This window comes from Peromyscus californicus, unplaced genomic scaffold (genome assembly GCF_007827085.1).
Source record: "Peromyscus californicus insignis strain IS unplaced genomic scaffold, ASM782708v3 Scaffold_12__1_contigs__length_115047231, whole genome shotgun sequence".
NCBI classification, from domain to species: Eukaryota; Metazoa; Chordata; class Mammalia; order Rodentia; family Cricetidae; genus Peromyscus; species Peromyscus californicus.
Window position 1 is genome coordinate 55,709,498 of NW_026294413.1, and position 18,593 is coordinate 55,728,090.

At 47.0% G+C, this 18,593-nt stretch overlaps 1 protein-coding gene across 1 annotated transcript in view; it reads left to right on the forward strand.

Moving 5' to 3' along the window:
- The first annotated feature begins 233 nt into the window (after positions 1-233).
- The window catches only part of Dock5 (dedicator of cytokinesis 5), a 194,345-nt gene continuing 175,985 nt past the window's right edge, over positions 234-18,593 (forward strand). The window contains exon 1 of the mRNA XM_052732867.1: positions 234-436. Coding sequence (XP_052588827.1) covers positions 394-436 — 43 coding nt within the window. The 5' untranslated portion in view covers positions 234-393. The remainder of the gene's footprint in view (positions 437-18,593) is intronic.

Consider the following 18,593-nt stretch of genomic DNA (forward strand, 5'->3'; position numbering starts at 1 on the left):
GCAGGGGACCGCAGAGCCGACCCCGGGAGGACCGGGCGGGCAGCTCTCGGCCGCGGCTCCGGCTGGGGCGAGGCGGAGTCGGCGGGGAAGGCGGGTGGGCGGGCGGGCAGGCGGGAGGGCGGCCGGGGCGCAGAGGGCGCGGCCAGCGGGAGGAGCCGGGGCGGCGCCGGGGAGGGCGCGCGGGGCAGCGCGGCCGCCGGCCCCAGCAGGTGACCGCGGGCGGGCGGCGCGGGCGTGCGGGGCCCCGGGCGCGAGCGAGGCGGGACGGCGCGGCGTAGACGCGGCCGGCGCGCCAAAGTCGCCCAAGTTTTGCCGGAACATGGCGGAAGAGTCATGCAGCGCTAGGAGCACGAGTAGCTATAGCCGCTAGCGCCGCGGCGCGAGGTCGTCGCCATGGCCCGCTGGATCCCGACCAAGAGGCAGAAGTACGGGGTTGGTGAGTGTTTGCCCCGCCCCACCCCGTACCCGAGCGCCACCGAGTCCGCGGGCTTTGGCCCCGCCGAGCTGGCGCACACTCCACCGCCGGGTTCCCCTGGTGCTGCAGCCCCGGGAGTCCAGCCCTCCCTGGTTGCTAAAAGTGCTGCTAGGCTTGGGGACTCCGATTTCCCCCATCCGAACCCCAACTCCAGCGCCGCGCACAGTGGGAGCGCGCCGGGTCCCCTCTGATGTGGGTGGCCGGCGAGGGGCCGCACGTGGGATGGTGCGCTTTGCGCCTGCCCTTTGCCAGATCCCACTCTGAAGCCCCAAAGTCCCTCTCCTTCCCTCCCTGGGTCGGCAGTCCGGATCGCAGTCACAAACAGAATGAGAAGCCCAAGTTGCGAGTGGAGATGATGGAAGAGTCAGGAAGTGTGTGACGTGGGAAAGAGGGCAAGGGGTCCTGGGGCTGTGTGTGAGGACACCCATCCGACCTACTGGGGTATTGGAGAGGTGTGACACAGTTTCCCAGCTGGCGCGTGGCATTCGTGATCTCAGTACCCCAGAGCCCCGCGGTGGTTGAGCTGTTTGTCCTCTTGGTTTGGATCCGAAACCGTGGTTATGCGGGTTTGGACCCAGGTGGAAAAAGTTTCCGCTTTCACTTTTGATTGAACGAGGTCAGGTGGGAAGCACTCACCTTTAGCCGGGCGATTGCCATGGCAATAAGACTTTAAAGGGAGCCTCTGGGATAAACAAATGTGTCGGGTGAGAATTCTGTCAGTTTCTCTCAGGTTCGTTCACTTGGCACGTTTGAAATGTAATCCTTTACTTCACTCCCTGCAGCACGCCCCTCTTTTTCTTCCCCTCCCGGTCCTGCAGAAACACTGCCTGAAGTAATTAGTCTGTTGTGACATCTAGACTCCTTTCAGACACTAAGTCCTGGGTGCCTACGGAATGGTGACTCAGGTTTCCCGTTTCGTCTTTAGTATATTATTAATTTCATGCAAGTTGAAAGCCCGCACATGTACATTTGTAAATATGTATCTATGTGTATATTCCCAAAACGATTTTTTTTTTAAATTAGGCTTTACTTTTTGAATTTTTGCTCCTTCACATGGCTGCAGGTCACACGGATAAGTGAGATTTCTTTAGCCCCTGATTACCAGGTCTTGACTTAACCCCCAAACTTCTGATAGGACTGTTGGCCAGGTGCCTGCTAGTAAGTAGCTGGTCCTTGTGTAAGTGAAATACTGTAAAATTGATGAAGGGTTAGGTGTGTCAATCATACAGAATGTCCAAAGCCCATTCCATCTCCTCCACCAAAAAGAGGGAACTTATTTGAGCAGTATAATTAGTATAGAGTACTAATTAATGAATAAAAGCATGCTTACCAGTAACTAATCGCTAATTATAAAAGGGTCATTTCTAATTTTACCTAGGTTAAACGTTCTCAACAAGTATGTTTCCAACAGTGTGCTGTATGTTGTCAAAGGCACGGGAGTGCGAATGTTTCCAGTATTCCTCTGGGTTCTGGAGTCAGGGTTTCGGTTATTAATCAAAGGTCATTGAAAGTCTTCAGATAGTGTTTCTAGGGGGCCAATCTTAGCAAAGTTGTTGCAGGGTGTAATCTGGGACATTGACTTTACTAGACACAGCAGACTGAGGTAGATGTGGGTATTGAAGCCCAGAAAATGCACTGAGGTCAGGACAGAGTCTTCACCGGGTGTCTGTGCTTTTGTGTTTGGAAACCTTCCCTGGCTGCTGGAGAGCCCGAAGGAACCCAGTTTTCATTCAGAGTTCTCATAATGGAATCCTTTCCCTTCACTGCCCTTTCTGTGAACTCTCCACTGTAGACGGTCCACTCATCTCTGGTTCAGTATTCCATGGAGAGTCAGTCCTGGGGGGCTTTGCCCCCCTATGCTTGGGCCCCCATCTACAGGACCGTTCCAGTGCTGCATCCATCTCTAGCCTTTCTCTTGGGGTTCACATCTGCCTCCTGCTTCCTTCAGATTTACCTCTGCAGCTCTTCACTGAGTCTCCACATTGTGCCATCTCCCCCCCACACACACACCAGGTGTTACATACGGAATGCTAGCCTCTTCAGCAAAATAGCTGTGACTGCTTGTTGGCACCCAGATCAGATTTATTGACTATTGATGTAGGCGGGGTTGGGAAGGGTCATTGGTTTCTCTTCTAGGATCCCAGCTCTACCCTCCAGCCCCTACTGGCTAGGTGTTTGTTTGTTTATTTGTGAGACAGAATTTCTTTGTGTAGCCCTGGCTGCCCTGGAACTGATGTCTTTGAACTTGCCTCCTGAGTGCTGGGGTTAAAAGCATGCACACCATGCCCAGCATGGCTAGTTGTACTAATTCTGCCCTAATCGCACATACATAGAGAGTGTAAAGGTAACTGAAAGGGGAAGTCCGCCGTCCATGCTGGGGTGACACTTTCTGGGGCCAGGATTGCTTTGGGGTCACCTACTCTTCTCATGCGCTGTCAGCAGTGAACCCATTGGTCCCCCAAGTTGAACTTTGATGGAATCATACCTTGGTTTGTCATTAGTACCCTATAAAGACGGGGTAGAGGCTTCTTTATGTCTTCCCAGGGCAAGACTTCTGGCAAGTGAAGGTTAGGGTTTTTATTTCTGCCAATCAGAAGGTTTTGCCAGGTAAACAATAGTCCTCCTTACAATTTTATTCTCTGCCATTATGGTTCTCAATAGTCACCTGAGGCCCAGCTCTGAAATGGGATATGAGAGAGAGAATGAGAACACATCCATATAAGGTACATTTTGGTATATTATTAAAACCCTTTATTATTAGTTATTGTTCATTTCTTACAGGGCTGAATTTATAAATTAAACTATCATAGGCATGTATGCAGAGTATGTACAAGGTTTCGAGCTCCACTGGGGTTTTGGAACATGTCTGCTGTGGGCATGGGGTCAACCTCTATAAGTGTATTCAGTAGTATGCGCCCCTGGTGTGGACGTGCCCTTGTAAAGCAGGCTACCGTAACTTTTCTAGAGATTTAATACAGTTTTCTCCAGTTAAGCTTTGACAGCTCACTTGTCCCAATATGGGTTCTGTTGGAAGAAGAGGAAGTAAGGGAGCATTCCTTGGGTTGTTTGAATGTCACTGGGTGTCCTGCCGTGGCTGTACTGCCCTGGGATGTTGTCACTTATGAGGGCAGATGATGAAGGAAGCTACCCGGTAGCCATCTTGAGGCCTTCGGTGACTCACAGCTGCCCTCACTATGGCTGTGTGCCTCAGAGGAGGCTGTCCCGCAGGGAAGGTTTGCTGTGAGGGTGGACTGTGATCTGCATCTGAATTGTGCTTGGGAAAGGTCCCCACCGTCCTGTCTGTTTAGTTCCCTCTAGGTTGTTTTCCAGTGGGGACTGAAAATGTCCGGGAGTCCTTAGTTCTTGAATACAATGCTAGTCCAGCCTCTAGTATTAGGTGAACCTAAATGGTCATTGTGGACATCTGTGTTATCCAGAAAGGGGATTGGTAGACTTAATTCTAAAGACTAAGCACTTTAATACTCACCATCAATACTCCAGAACGAGGTACTGAGTGCTTAGTACTTAGGAATAAGTGTTGTTATTCTCCGAAGCCAGGCAACTTTATGTAGCCCTTCACTTTTCTTTTCGATGTTGTTTATTTGCAGCACTGGTGACCAAACACAGGGCCTTGTGAGTACAAGGCGAGTGTTCTACCGCTGATCTGCACTCCCAGACCGCTTTCATTTTCATTATTGAGTTTTGCTAGGTTGTCCAGACTGGTCTTGAACTTCCTTAGTAGCCCAGGCAGGCCTTGAACTTGGAATCTTCTTGCCTCAGCCTCCTGAGTTACTGACTTTACAGACCTACATAGCCAGGCCTGTGACTCTTCCTTTTAGCTGTTTTCAGTGTATGGAGTTGTAAAATACAAATATTTAAATTTTAAACACATATCAGTGATAAATATGCTTGTCATTCAGTTACTCTCTGTCTCTCTCTGAGTCAGGGTTTTTCTGTTGTTACCCAGGCAGGCCCAGAACTCTCCATCTTCCTGCCTTAGCCCCCAGGATGCTGGAATTAACTAGCATGCATCATGACACTCAGCTTCAGTATGTTTTTAAGTCAGCTTCTACACAAGCCATTTATGTCAGGAACAAAGATGATATTCTTTGCGGCCTGTTTGCAAAGCAGCTCACTGATGCATGTTGGGATTTCCGGTATCTATAGCTATGCATGATAGGAAGTCTTTGGAGGGAAACACTGGCTTTCACAGTTAGCCCTCCAACAGTTTGGCTCTGCTTGCCCCAGTTAGCCTCAAGCATCAGGCTCTGTAGAGCAGATCCTCAAGTGCAGATGTAAGACCTAAGGCAGACTCTGGGTCTTTTCCTGGTGCATTCAGCCAGTCCCCTGCTGCCATGCCATCCTGCCTCACCCTGGGCACAGTATTCCTGAGGCTGGGATGTGCCATCAGGGAGGGGATTTCACAGTGACTGGTCCAGTTTGTTTTTTAAAAGTATGTATTTTTATTATTTGTAGTCATGTTTATATGTGTGTGGGTGGGTATGTGCATGGTGCAGGTGTTCATGCAAGACAAAGGTGTTGGAGCCCCCTGGAGCTGGAGTTGCAGGTGGTTGTGAGCTGCCTGATGTGGGTGCTGGGAACTGAGTTCTGGTCCTCTACAAAAACTGTGCATCCCCTTAATCCCTGAGCCCCCTTCCTAACCCCTCCCCTACTTTTTTTTTTTTAATTTAAATTTTGAGGTAAGTAGCCCTGGCAGGCCTTAGGATCCTCTTCACTATGCCTCCTGAATGATAGGATTATAAGTGTATGCCACCAAATCCAGCTCTATTTTACTTTTTGAGACAAGTCTCTTGTAGCCCAGCCTAACCTTGAACTCCTGACTCTCTCCACCCCAAGTGCTAGGATTCTAGGCATGGAGCGTCACCTGGTACATATGCTGGGGATTGAACCCATGGATTTGCTCATGCTAGGAAACCATTTTATCAACTGAACTACACCCCCAGCGGCTCCAGTTTCCTTTGAAAGAGAGGAAGTTGGTTCCTAGAGAGGGAAAGTGAGTTGCTTCACTCCAGGGTTCTTGGCTTCAGGATCATATGAAGGTCTTTGGCAATTTGGTGACCCCACCCTGGCTCCCTCCCACAGGATGAAGTTTCTGAGTACGTCAAATAAGATAGAGAGGACTGATAATAAGACTCATTGAAATACTTGTCCATTTACTTCTCGGTTTTGATACCATATCCTTTATTAATGTAAATAACAATGTAGCGACAAGTTATACTAATTTTGACTTATTGATGAATGCATGTGATTTATGTGTATATTGGTAACTTCTGGATAGGATCTGAAAGTGCCTGTTGGTGGGAATGCCACAGGTTCTGCTAATCCAACCATGGCTCATGGCCTAACTCCAGTTGAAGTCAACGCAGAGTGTCAATTAGAAAATCCAGAGAGAGCTTTCTCTTCCATTCAAGTCTACCAATCTTCTGGATTTAAACTCAAATTGAGTCCTTTGCTGAGTCTTGCACAGTTGATTAATTGTAGAACCATCTGAGAGACACAATAGTAATTAATACTTGTCAACCACATCACTGCCTATGATGGTGTTAGATATTACACAGTTGCATCCTTAATGTGTTCATGCTTTAACCATGAGGCTAAGAGAAGAGGGGTCAGAGACTTAATATGCCTCAGAACTAGTGGGGTGCTGTTTCACACTTTTTCCAAAGAGGTGCTGTTCTGAACACCATGTCAGTGTGGTCAGGACATGAAGGGGTCTGGAGAGAGGTACTGTTCTGAATACTATGTCGGTATGGTCCAGGACATGAAGGGGACTGGGGAGTGGTTTGCAGGGACTCGTGAGAGGCATAAGCTTTTCATAGTGGTACTGAAAAATCCTTGTCCCTTTTCCATACTCATGTTCTTGTGGGAGCTTGCTCAGAGGTTAAGTGTGACATGGCAGTCATATGCCTGTTTGACATCAGCAGGACCACAAGCCCATATGAGACTTCAGCTGCCATCTGTGAAGCCAGACATTAAAGGGATACACAAGGGGCCTAGAGAGATGGCTCAGTGGCTAAGAATACTTACAGCTCTGGAGAGGACCAGTGTTCAGTTCCCACACACGGTGGCTCACCCTCATCTGCAGCTCCAGTTCTAGACCTGAGGCCACTTCTCACTGCCATGGGCACCAGATGTACACTTGCTGCAATACATACACATAAAATATATACATATAAAAAATTAAAGTTCCATAAATATGCCAAATGTATGCTTCTAAGTGTTTTTGTTTGGAAAAAAAAAGTTTGTTCCTAATAGAATATGTATCGATGTTCCCATGTTTTGGGTTCCATGTAGTGATTTTAAATTTATATTTTAAAAACATGTCAGTTTGGATTTCTGATGTGAGTAGCCATAGAGGTGACCCGCGCAGAGGAGGGCTCTCTTTTGAAAGGGTTCTGAGCCAAGACAATGCTCCTGCTTTAGGCATCATGTAACAGACTGCTAGAGCACAGCCATGAGACGCTGTTGGCTCTTCCAGCCGCAGCAAACAGACACAGGTCTCCTCTAAGTCCCTACAGTCCCACCCCTAAACCAAACTTCCTTACTCTGTTTCCTCTCCCGGACTCACGTTGTTTAGGCCATGGGATTCTTGTCACGTTGGAGACTGCTGACTGTGGCTACCTCGATGGCTAGAGCCACGCCAGCGTGCCATCACACATTTTTTATGCGATACTTTCTTTCTTTGCCTGGCTTTTTTCCTATTTATTTATTTATTTATTTATTTATTTATTTATTTATTTATTTATTTTTAACTTAACAGTGTCATTGACAGATCTGTCCCTCCTCCTCATTGCTTACCATATAAAGAAGCAGTTCCAGAAATAGGGAATGGAGCTGAGTGCACACCTTTAATCCCAGCACTCGGGAGGCAGAACCAGGTGGATCTCTGTGAGTTTGAGGCCAGCCTGGTCTACAGAGCAAGATCCAGGTCAGGCACCAAAACTACACAGAGAAACCCTGCCTCAAAAAACCAAAAAAAAAAAAAAAAAAAAAAAAAGAAGAAGAAAAAGAAGAAGAAGAAAAAGGAGAAAGAAGAAAGAAAAAAGAAACAGAAAAGAAAAGAAAAAGAAATAGGGAATGGAAGTGAAGTAGCAGAGTGGATTCTGGCTGGACACTGTTGCCTGCTTCTTACTAAAGAGGGGGAGGCTGGTGCCTGGCTGAGTCTCTTTGACATTTTTCCAGTCTCCTTATTCATGGTAGCTGTGTTCTGTAGTGTTGCAGCAAACAGTGAATCAGTAAATACACTGGCCCTTCCCTGAGACTGTTCTCCACAGTCTGGGTGATCTGTGGTCATGAACATAGTAAGTCAAGATTCCAGAACCAGTAATTCATGGTGACCCCTGCCCCCATCCTAATCTGTCCCACAGGACATTGAGCATCCCTTTATCTCCAGTATCCATGCTGTATACACCACCCATCCGTTAGTCACTAAGGAGCCATCACGGTCATCAGATTGACTGTGGGGGTTGGCAGTGCTGGATTTGGGTGACTGTTTTTTTGCTTATTAATGGCCCCAAAACCTAAGAGTAATAATCCTGGCAGTTATGGCTGTTCCATTTTATTCCCTTACAGTGCCTAACTTCTGAGTGATACTTTAGCTTGACTCTGTATGTATAGGAAAAGCACGGTACAGTATATGTGGGCTTTGTTGCTGTCTGAAGCTTCAGGGATCCACTGAGGGTTTTGGAGTGCCGAAGGCAGAGTGTTGCCCTGTTGGGTCTCGCTTGAGACTTGGGCACCATTGTCACCGCCCTGCATGGGTTTGTGGCAGCATCAGCAGGATTGATAAGGGAGTGACCAATACATGTTAATGAATAGAGGCTGGATGAATAGTTCCGCTGTAGTCAGGTAAAGAGAGTCGGAGATAGGAATCCCTTTCACCCCATGTGGCTTTTGTTCTGTTCTGTTTTGACAGATTTTATACAGTTGTGCCCACCCACCCCCGTTTTGAGGCAGGGTCTCATGTAACGGCAGGCTGGCCTGGATGAAACACTGGGGAAGATGAACTCAAAGTTCTGGTCCTCCTGCTTCTGCTGCCCGAGTGCCGAGATGGCGGGCACCCACCACCACGCAGTGTTGGGACTTGAACCTTGTGCATACCAGGAAAGCTCTGAGCCCCTAGGTGACTCCTGGAGGGTTTTTCCTGTCCAGCCTTCTCATCCCATCTCTTCATGATCTTTCACTCATGGCCTCACCTCTGTCCTCTCTGCCCTCTCGCTTTGTGGCTTCTTTACCTGCCTGATACCAATGATTTCATTCTGTCTCTTGATATGCGTCTGTTTATCTCCAGATTTTGATACCCCCCCCCCCCCTCCCCGCAACAGGCCTCTTCCTGGCATCTCTGCCTCTCATCCTGCCTACAGGAGGCAGCTCTCTTAGGCATTGGGATAGACAGTCCCTGCTTACCAGACAACCCCCATCCCAGCACCTTCCCCTGTTCCTATCATCTCTGTGCTAGGCTCAAACCCCACACAGAGTCACCCCAATTTGTTCCATCACCAAGTTTTGTCCTTCCTCCATAGTTCGTCCTCAGAGCACCCCTTCCTGATGTGTTTGATGTTTCCTTTTCCCTACAAGACTGCTTGGTGGCCTTCCAACTCCTTTCTCTCCCCCCACCCCTGCTCTAATCCCTATACATCCCCCATTAAGTCCTCCATGCTTTCCAGGTGTGGTTGGTGACATAGGACCTCTTGGTCCTAACTTAGCCTGTTATAACATAACAGGCCCTGTCCATTGAGATCCGTGTTCTTTCTACCCCTTTGCGTCCCTTTCCCCTCCAGCCATGCTGGCATCATTCTTGTTTTCTGAACTCTGCAAGCTCAGTTTGACTCAGGGTCTTGGCACTTGCACCTCCCTCTTGTGGAATGTGCTTCCTGGATGTTAAAATAAAGCCAATTCTCTTTGGCTATCCAGGTCTTCAGATAACTCTTCCCCAGACAGTCCCTTCTGAGGTCCCTCATGCGGAAGCACCACCGTCTTGGCTCACACCTCTGCGTCGCGTCAAGCCCTTGATTTGTTGAGATTTACTGTCTGCTGATACACTAAGATACGAAGCTATGAGGTCAGCAGCTCTCAAATTTTTAGAGCATACCCCAGCCCCAGGAGTGGTACCTGGCTTGCGGTTAGTTTAGCGCCCCGTGAATATGCAAAGGCATGGGTGACTCTCTGCCCATCAGTGACCTAACTGATCTACCCACTCCTCAGAATACGCATAAACATGCTGCTCACAAGATACATGGCAGCGGGAAAGAGGACATCTGATCAATAAAGTAGAGCTAATGAACTTAATAATCCCAGAACTATGTGAACACTGGTGTAGGAGAGGAACCGAAATCATCAATATTGCATTTATTAAAGAGGGAGAAAATGGAGAATGTTCTCATTGTTTATGGAGGTAGATGGCTGGATTGGCTAATTGGAAGGAAGCAGCTGGTGGCACTGAATAGAGTCGGGGGCATTGGTCTAAGTCATTGGATGGGTGCTGTGTTGAGCGGGAATTGGCAAAGAAAGAAGGTGTGGTCTATGGGGAGAAAGGAGATGTGGAAAATCCTTTGGCTCCGGTACCACGAAAGGAGTTATGTTGTTTTCCTGTTAGAATAGAGATGCTGTACAATGGGTCTCTCCAGAGAAAGGGGAAGAGATTGCAGGTGACAAGGTAAAGAAAATGGGCACTGACAAGTGGCATGCATCTCTTAGCTTGTTGGCAGTGGGAGGCTGAGGCAGGAGGATGATGAAGTCAAGGCCAGCCTGGGGGATAGAGTGAGGACCTTTCCCTCAAAAACTTTCCAGAATTTCTGTTATGATCCTCAGTGTGATACTGCCACCATAGTAGCTGAAATTTTTAATGAACTTGTTGTTTCCCATGATGGATTTGCAGAGACAAACCAGGGCTAAGAAATTCACTCTCTCAATATCAAATTTTCTTATAAAGCAAACCTTTTCCAACTATTAGCTTGTTTCCAGAAATACTCAATGTAGTAGTGTAACAGCCATAGCCCTTTACTTATAAAGGACTTTTAGTACATTCAAGGAATGAAAGAAAGCTGGATGTGGGTAGCACATGCCTATATTCCTAGCACTGGGGAAGCAGAGGCAGGAAGATCATGAGTTCAAGACCTGCCTGGACTACACAGAGAGATCCTGTCAAAGAAAAAAAAAGATAGATGGGTAAGTAGGTAAAGGTGTGATCCAGTACTTTGAAATTACTTTGAATGAACTTGACCCTTGGCCTGTATTTCTGAGGTCAAGAAGTACTTGGTATCTCAATGGAGGGTTGGATGTGCTAATACGTACACACCTGTGATCTCATCCCTCAAGAGGCTGAAGCAGAGGGTTTGCCCCTAGTTGGAAGCCAGCCTGGGCTACTCAACAAGAGACCTTGTCTCAGAAAAAAAACACCATTTTGCTCCCCGTGGAGGGAAGTGTATATTTCCCCTTACAACAGAGGCAAAATCCACCTACAGTGTGCATCCTTCCTGTGGGCATTAAAGGGTGTGGAGAGTTCTTTAGGGATGCTTCAACCTTGCTTTATAATTAGCCCCAATTTGCCTTGGGATGAGTGGGTTTTACTAGGAAGCCTAAAGAAGTACTTCGGTGAGGTGGTTTGGAGGCAGCAATGGGAACAGGGAAGCAGCTGATAAGTGCATGAATTCATTGTGTTTTTCCAAGCGATGTCCAGTGTCCTTCCCTGAGCCCAGGCTGACAGGCCCATCCAGTGACTGAATCGCTGGCAGCCAGGATCCCAGCAAGAGACAAGTGGGCTTTGTGTCTCTGCACTTGGGCTCCATACAGCCCCTCCCTGTTGTTCAAATGGTGTCAGAATTGTTTTCCACCTTTCCGCTGGTTGGGCTATCTTCTCTCTTATTTTCAAGCCTGATCTAACTCCAATTGTCTACATCAGGGGGCAGTTGGACTCCCCCAGGTCACCTCCTCTAAGGATCTTAGGCTCTCTGTCTTTGCAGGCAACATGAGGGAAGGAGATTGCAGCATTGATGCATTCTGTCTGGAAATCAGACTGATGCTGACCGTCAAGATGAGCAGGAACGCATCCTGTGGTAGCTTTGTCACCTGGGTACTGTGTGTTCTGTGAACATGGAACCATGTGGCCCTCAAATCCCAGGCATAGTGGGTTGAATGAGAAATGTCATCTCTGAGTTTGAGGCCAGCCTGGTCTACAGAATGAGTTCCAGGACAGCCAGGGCCACAAAGAGCAACTCTGTCTCAAAAAACAAATGTGTGTGAGGGGTGGGGGTGGGGGGTGGGAAACGTCCCCCATAGTCTTGGACATTTGAGTACTTGGTCCCCAGTGGGTGGTGTTGTTTGGGTAGGATTAGAAGGTGTGGCCTTGCTGAAGGAAGTACATCACTGGGGGTGGGCTTTGAGGTTTCACAGCCTTGTCACATTCCCAGTTTGCTCGCTCTACCTCCTGCTTGTGGGGTTCAAGATCTGACCTCTCAGCTTCTGCTCTCAGCTCCCATTCTTGCCGCCTGCCGCCACTGTGCCGTCATGGAACCGTAAGCCCAAATAAAACGCCATCTCTGTAGATTGCCTTGGTCATGGTGTCTTTTCACCAGGTGTTATTGCCAGAAACTATCTGTGAAACCAAGGTGCGAGGATGTTAGAAAACTTCACAGTTCTGCCCCCTTGTGTGTGGGACATAAAGTCCTAAGAACTAGATCCTGGCAGTTCCACTTCTTGGGCATTGTTTCATGTTAGAGGAGAACGAAAGTCCAGAGGCATAAGGGACTCTTCCAGGGTCACACTGCTGATAGCTGACAGTAGCTGACTTTCAGATATATTAAATATTAAACTAAACATTAATTCTTTGAGAATTTCGTGCAATGTATTTTGAATATGTTCGCTCCCATCAGCTCTTCTCCTTCCTCCCTCTCAACCATCCCATCCCTTTCCACGGACTCTGAGGCTACCTTTGTTCTTCTTCTCTGTGGAGGCCCATCTGTGTTGTCTTGCTAGCCCTGAGATTGGGGGCTGCCCTGACATGTGCTCAGCCTCCCCGGGGGTCACAGTCAACAAAACCGACTCTTCCTTTCCCAGTGGCTACCAAATGCTAATAGCTCCTCAGCTAGTGGTGAGCTTACACATCCCATCCCCCCTCTGTTGAGCAGGTCTTGTTCATCTGTCACCATCTCTGTGAGTTCATATGAGCACATGCCCTGTTGTGTCTACAGAACACTCTTTTATTGACATTACCTGTCAATCTTACAATCTTTCCTCTCCTTCCGCTCGTCCATTCTTTCTGCCCCCTCTGCCTCAAAAGATCCGTGAGCCTTGGGGTGAGGGGTGGTGTCAACTTGTTTCCTAACGACTTTTCTCACCCCAGGAGAGAGCACACTTCTTTATCAGATCTGCAGCCCAAGAAGAAAATGCCCATTCCTCTTTGTTCATTTTCCAGGTAGAGTTTTTGTGATAAATACGGTGTGTGAGGACACACACCTGTCGTCCTAGCACTCAGGAGGTAGAGGCAGGAGGGTCAGCAGTTCAAAGCGGGCCATAGCTACATGCCGAGTTTGGGTTTGGCCTGGGCTACCTGAGACCCTGCTTCAGGGAACAAACAAACAAACGAAGCAGTAGAGAGGCACAGGAGTTGGGGTGTTGCTCAGTGGTGGAACATTTGTCGGATGTGTGTGAAACCCTGGCTTCTGCCTCAACCCTGCAAAAATTAAAGATGTCTGAGGACAAATAAAAGCCCTACCACCTTCCTACTACCAAAGTTCCTTCCTACTAAAACAGGAAGGTACTACTAAAATGGCTTCCTGTTTCAGAGTTTCTAGAAGGAACTGGTTTTGAGCCTGCAGAGTGGATGACTGTGGCTTCCATGGTTTGGCCACTGACTTGTCACGTGGTGTCAGGCCTCCGCCATGGGGTCCTGGATCTATGGTTCACAAGACAATGATGTTGAGATGGTACCCATCACAAAATTAATAAGTCGGGCCACTTCTCACCATGTCACTGGCAGGCTTGAGAACGGCTGTCACTGTGTTTGACACAAAGCATTGAGGGATGAATGGAGGGCATATATTAATAGAGCATCAGGAGAATGGCGTGGAAGTTGGGAAAGGGTAGTTTTGTTAGAAATGGATTTGTGTAAAGGGAGAAAGCCACATTCTGAAGCCTTCAAGTGTGAGCCTGGCATCTCATCCTTTCCCAAATTAGCTTCTCCTGCCCCGTTCTCTGGTGGGGAATGGACTGCTTAACACTGAAGAGATGCAGCCTTATTTCATGCAGGTGCTGATGCTATTCTTCTGGATCAGGCTTCTCTTGAAGCAGGCGCCATTTGTCCGGCTGGTTTCAGAGGCTCTGCTACAGTGCCTTGGCTTCCTTCAGAGCAGGAGGGAAGAGTGCATTGCCCTTGCTCTGTGCCACGGTGAGCCTTTGAAGGACTGCTTGTCAGATCCTGACAGCGTGGGTCATAAGTTTTTCTTTTCCAGCTTGCTGGATTCAGAGGTAGGCTCTGTGAACTTCGTGGCTACATACTTTGCCAAGGAACCAGCGTACTGGGGAGATTGGTGTACTTGATATGAGAGTGTAGTGTATCTGCTAACTATACTTGGGAGTCATAGTGGTTTTAACAATCAAGTTATTGACATGAAATGATTAAAATCGAATCATCCCAGCAAGGAATGATTAAAATTGAAAATGCACATAGCCTTTGACTCTTCACCTCCATGTAAAAGAGTTTATCTTACTGATAGGTGGGGAATGATGACAGGGTCAGAGGTTATTTGTTGTGAAAACGTGGAGAAGAAAATGGCACTTGGCCGGGCTCCATAATTTATGACATGTGTGCACGATGGAAAATTATGTAGCCATTTAAAGGCAGGCCCACGAATGCGCCAATGGGTTGTGTCTGATAAGGATGATCTAGCATGCAGATGCTATCAAGCCAAGGGCACATTGTTCATGCTCTCTCGGTTTCTTAAACGGGATACTGGCTAGGTGAGTTCTCACTTTGTGAAAATTCAGTATATATATATATATATATATATATATATTCTTTTTAGGAAAAGAACAAGGCACTCCGATCTAATGAATGCATTGCTGTGGGCTTTCCTGGGATGTGTATGAGTAACAGCAAGATGTATGAAGTGCGCAGTGTTGATTGCATCCATTAAACAAGTACTTTTGCAGTACTTGCTACATGGCAGACGCATTTTTTAGGCACTGGATATAAAAGGGCATCATATATCCTTTTACTTATACGTATTATCCATTGCTGAAAGAATAGAAAAGTGATTGGCCACAGTTGGTTCCTGAAGGGGAAAGGAAATCAGGTTTCAGCAGTAGGAAGGCTGTATGGCTGTTGTTTTACATTTTGATTTGATGTGCATGTATGGGTATATGCTGTTAGTGTCCATACAGCTGCCATGGTGCATGTGGAGGTCAGAGGACAACTTACAAGAATCTGTTCTCTCTCTTCACCGTGTGAGTTGCGGGGACAAAACTCTGGTAATCAGGCTTGGTGACAAGCACATTTATCCACTGACCTATCTCCCCAGCCCCAGAACATCCGTGGAATCTCTTTGTGCCTCTTAAAGTCTGTATGTTGCAAATGGATTGCAAATTAAAGCAAATAAATTGAATAGGCCTGCTATTACTAATGCCATTTGTGACCCAAGGAAGCCACTGCAGTCACCTCTCTCTGCCTTGGAGATCCAGCCACCAAAACATAGTGTTTGAAGGTTTGCCCCTAACCACAGAGGATGTTTTAAGCGGGTTTGGTGTGAAGGTTTTCTATGCTGTCTCCCTATGCTGACTTGTACATTCTAGCAAAAATGTAACTTGATAAATTATATATAACCATCAAGAATTCCAGGAACTCTTAGAATGCTTCACTCTCTCCCGCTCAGTTGATTGCTTATGTGCACTCCGTCTCTTCATTATAATCAAAAAAGAAAGATCCGAGATCTTGATTCAGATAAAGAAAAGTGGAATTTGCAATGTTACTCTCATCCGTTTATAATCCTAAAATGTAAAACTTACAGTCACTTCTCATTAATTTGAGTTTAATTTTTTGGCTGATTCAGAGCTCTGAGTAGCTATTTCATGTTGGATGGAGCATTATTCTCAGGGTTCCACTCCTCTCAATTTAAAGGCAATTAAATCTGACACAATTACCTTATTGCATTACATAAAATGAAGCATTTTAACAGTGAAGCAACACCTAGATACAGTTATTACTGTAATCCAGCATTGTCAATGCATGCCTTTTAGATAAAATATGTCTGAGTTCCTGAGAAAGATTGAGACATGTGTTGGCTTGCTTAGTGACATGTGCTAAGCCAGCTTGAGAACCATGGCTACCTCTCTTAGTTCTGCCCACTGTGTGTCCTGCAGCCAAGCCGGGCTTGAAATGGGAGTTGTCAAGGTCAACGCTTGAGAGCCTTTGCTGCAGGGTGATGCTGGAGAGTAGCTGCTTCAGGCTGGGGTTTTTGAAGTCCAAGTCAGCTAATTTGTATTGCTCTTTGCCTTTCTGATGTCATCAGAGGCTTTAAGTGACGTGAAAAGGTGGGTATGAGATCCAGTACACACTAATAGTACACCGTGAGTCACTATCTGAGATACAGAAGGTATAGCTGCTTGACCAGATGCTGGCCTGTCAGTCGAGTGCTGTGGTGATTGGGTCCCTTGCTGACAGGATATGGTTGATGACTAGGTATAGTTAATAGTGCTTAGCTCTGACCCTTCTTCACAGTTCACAGGTGAAGACCAAATTCTAACAGATTTCCAATCTTTTATACCTGGAAGTGGCCTGATCTTGCAAGAATCTTTCTGGAAAATGTTTTCATTCCTCCCAGAGGTGACATGAGGTTTGTTGTCTGGCCAGAGAGGAACAGTTACTCTCTGGTCTAGAAGAGGCTGGCGTTCTAAGAAGAATGCATGGGCGACTGAGTTGATTCCTCACAGTGAACTCACATGGATGTTCTGAGTCATGCTAATTTGAGCTGGAGTCCCGTGTACTGACCGCTAACCTCCCTTAGGGCTCGGAAGCAGGCCACGTTAGCTGAGTCCTGTGTATGTGCAGCAGCTTGCTAGATGGGCATGAGCATTAAAGAAAAAAATAAATAAATAAATAAAGTCTGAGGAAGTGAGTCCTGATCCCAGCACTTGGGGGTGAGAAAGTAGACAGGTAGATCTTTAGAATTCCCTGGTCTGTATATAGAGACCTGCATATACATGTGGACACACATGCTATACATGTACATATACTATACACACACACACACACACACACACACACACACACACACACACACACACACAACACACACACGAGAATATGTAAACACATAGAGAGTAGGCAGGGCCCATGGCTTCTTTCTCTTTCATCTAATGGAGGGCCTCAAAATAGTTTTTCAAACTTTTGAATTTGTATCCATTATGAACAGGGGTCTAGGACCTGTGGTTTATGTACAAACTACCTGAGTTATCTAACGGGGCAGAGCTATGTGCCTATAAGCCTGTCTCAAGTCTACTTAAGCCAAAGAGTTGTCTGAATGTAGAACTGCCTGGAATCACTCCTCAGAAGATCGGGGCATGTCTGGGAGGGTTGAGATCCGGTTTGTCTTTGGCAGTGGTGGAGATTGCTGCTCCATGATCTTCTTCCAGTTGCCTGACAGCTCTGGGGAGGTCTTGCATGTAAGCTCACAAATTGAGAAGGGACTGAGCCTGCAGAAGAATTCTTTTCATGTTTGAGCCCTGGCCTAAGCCAAGTGCTTTGGAAATATTGAATCTGTTGTATTTTCTTTCTTGATTTAGATACAGGTTGGCTTGCTCAGTTCAGATTTTGACAATAGAACTAACGTATTTCAAAAGCAAATGGCTTACTTCTGGAAGCACACAGTAGCCCCGCCACTTTCCCCTTTAGTGGCATTTGGGGTGTGACTTAGGAAGACAGTTTCAGACCAGGGAGAGAAAAAGGCAGTCTTGCTGTTTCAAACACGACAAATGTAAAGATCGGGGAGGGCACAGGGACATAAGTAACTGTGTCCCCGTGGCCCCTTCTTAAAGCCACTGCTGTCTTGAAGTAGCAGGGCTGCGGAGACGGCTCAGTCCATGAAGTGCTGGCTTCGCAAGCATGAGGATCCGAGTTAGAGCCCAGCACCTGTGGAAAAAGGCTGGATGTGGTGGCATGCACTTTCATCCCAGCACTGGGAAGGCGGAGACAGATGGGTCCCCAGGAATCACTAGCCACACAGCCTAGGTAAATCAGTGATATCTAGGGTTCCAGTGACAGACTCTGTCTCAAAGGAGGTGGGTGCTATTGAGGAATAACACCAAATCTGTCCTGTGACCCACACATGTGTTTTTACACATGTACACACACATGTAGCCTTTAAGAAACAAACAAACAAACAAACAAACCCAGAGATGGAGGGATTGTAATGTGACGTGTGTTCTGTGTGTAATGTGACGTGTGTGTTCTGCGTTCTGCTCTTCTCTTCCTGTGTGTCTTTATCTTGCATGCATCAGCAGCCTTGAGTGACAGGTTTTAGTCTTTTGGAAGATGATCAGTGCTCTCTCTTTTCTTGCTCAAATAGTCATAACCATAAGATTCTTGGAATTTCTTGGTAGCTCTCCTCCCGAACCCCAGCAAGTGTTTAGAATTGGTTAGCTTTAAGAATTCTCCATTTTATAAAGGTCACTTGATTTTTATATTCAGGGGCATTTAGGTTTGGGGGTTGAAGGGACAGTGAAGCTAACAAGTACTGGTACTGGAATAAGGACATTGGGCTTGGACTTTGGTCTATATTACAGATACGATCCCCAGTGCTCTGGAATTCACATCATTCTTTCTCTGCTGCTCCCTCTCACTCTCTTGTTCTGTCTTTCTGTCTCTCCCACCATGCGTGTGTGTATGTGTGTGTGTGTGTGTGTGTGTGTGTGTGTGTGTGTGTGTATGTGTGTGGTGAATGCACTCCCCCATGTGTCCTGTATGGGTATATGTGGAAGATCAAGGTTGATGTTGGATGTCTTTCTCGGGCATTTTCCACCTTGTGTTTTGAGACAGGGTGTCTTATTGAACCTTGCTGTTTCAGCTAGGGTGCCCAGTGAGCCCCTGCAGTGGGCTTCTCTGCCC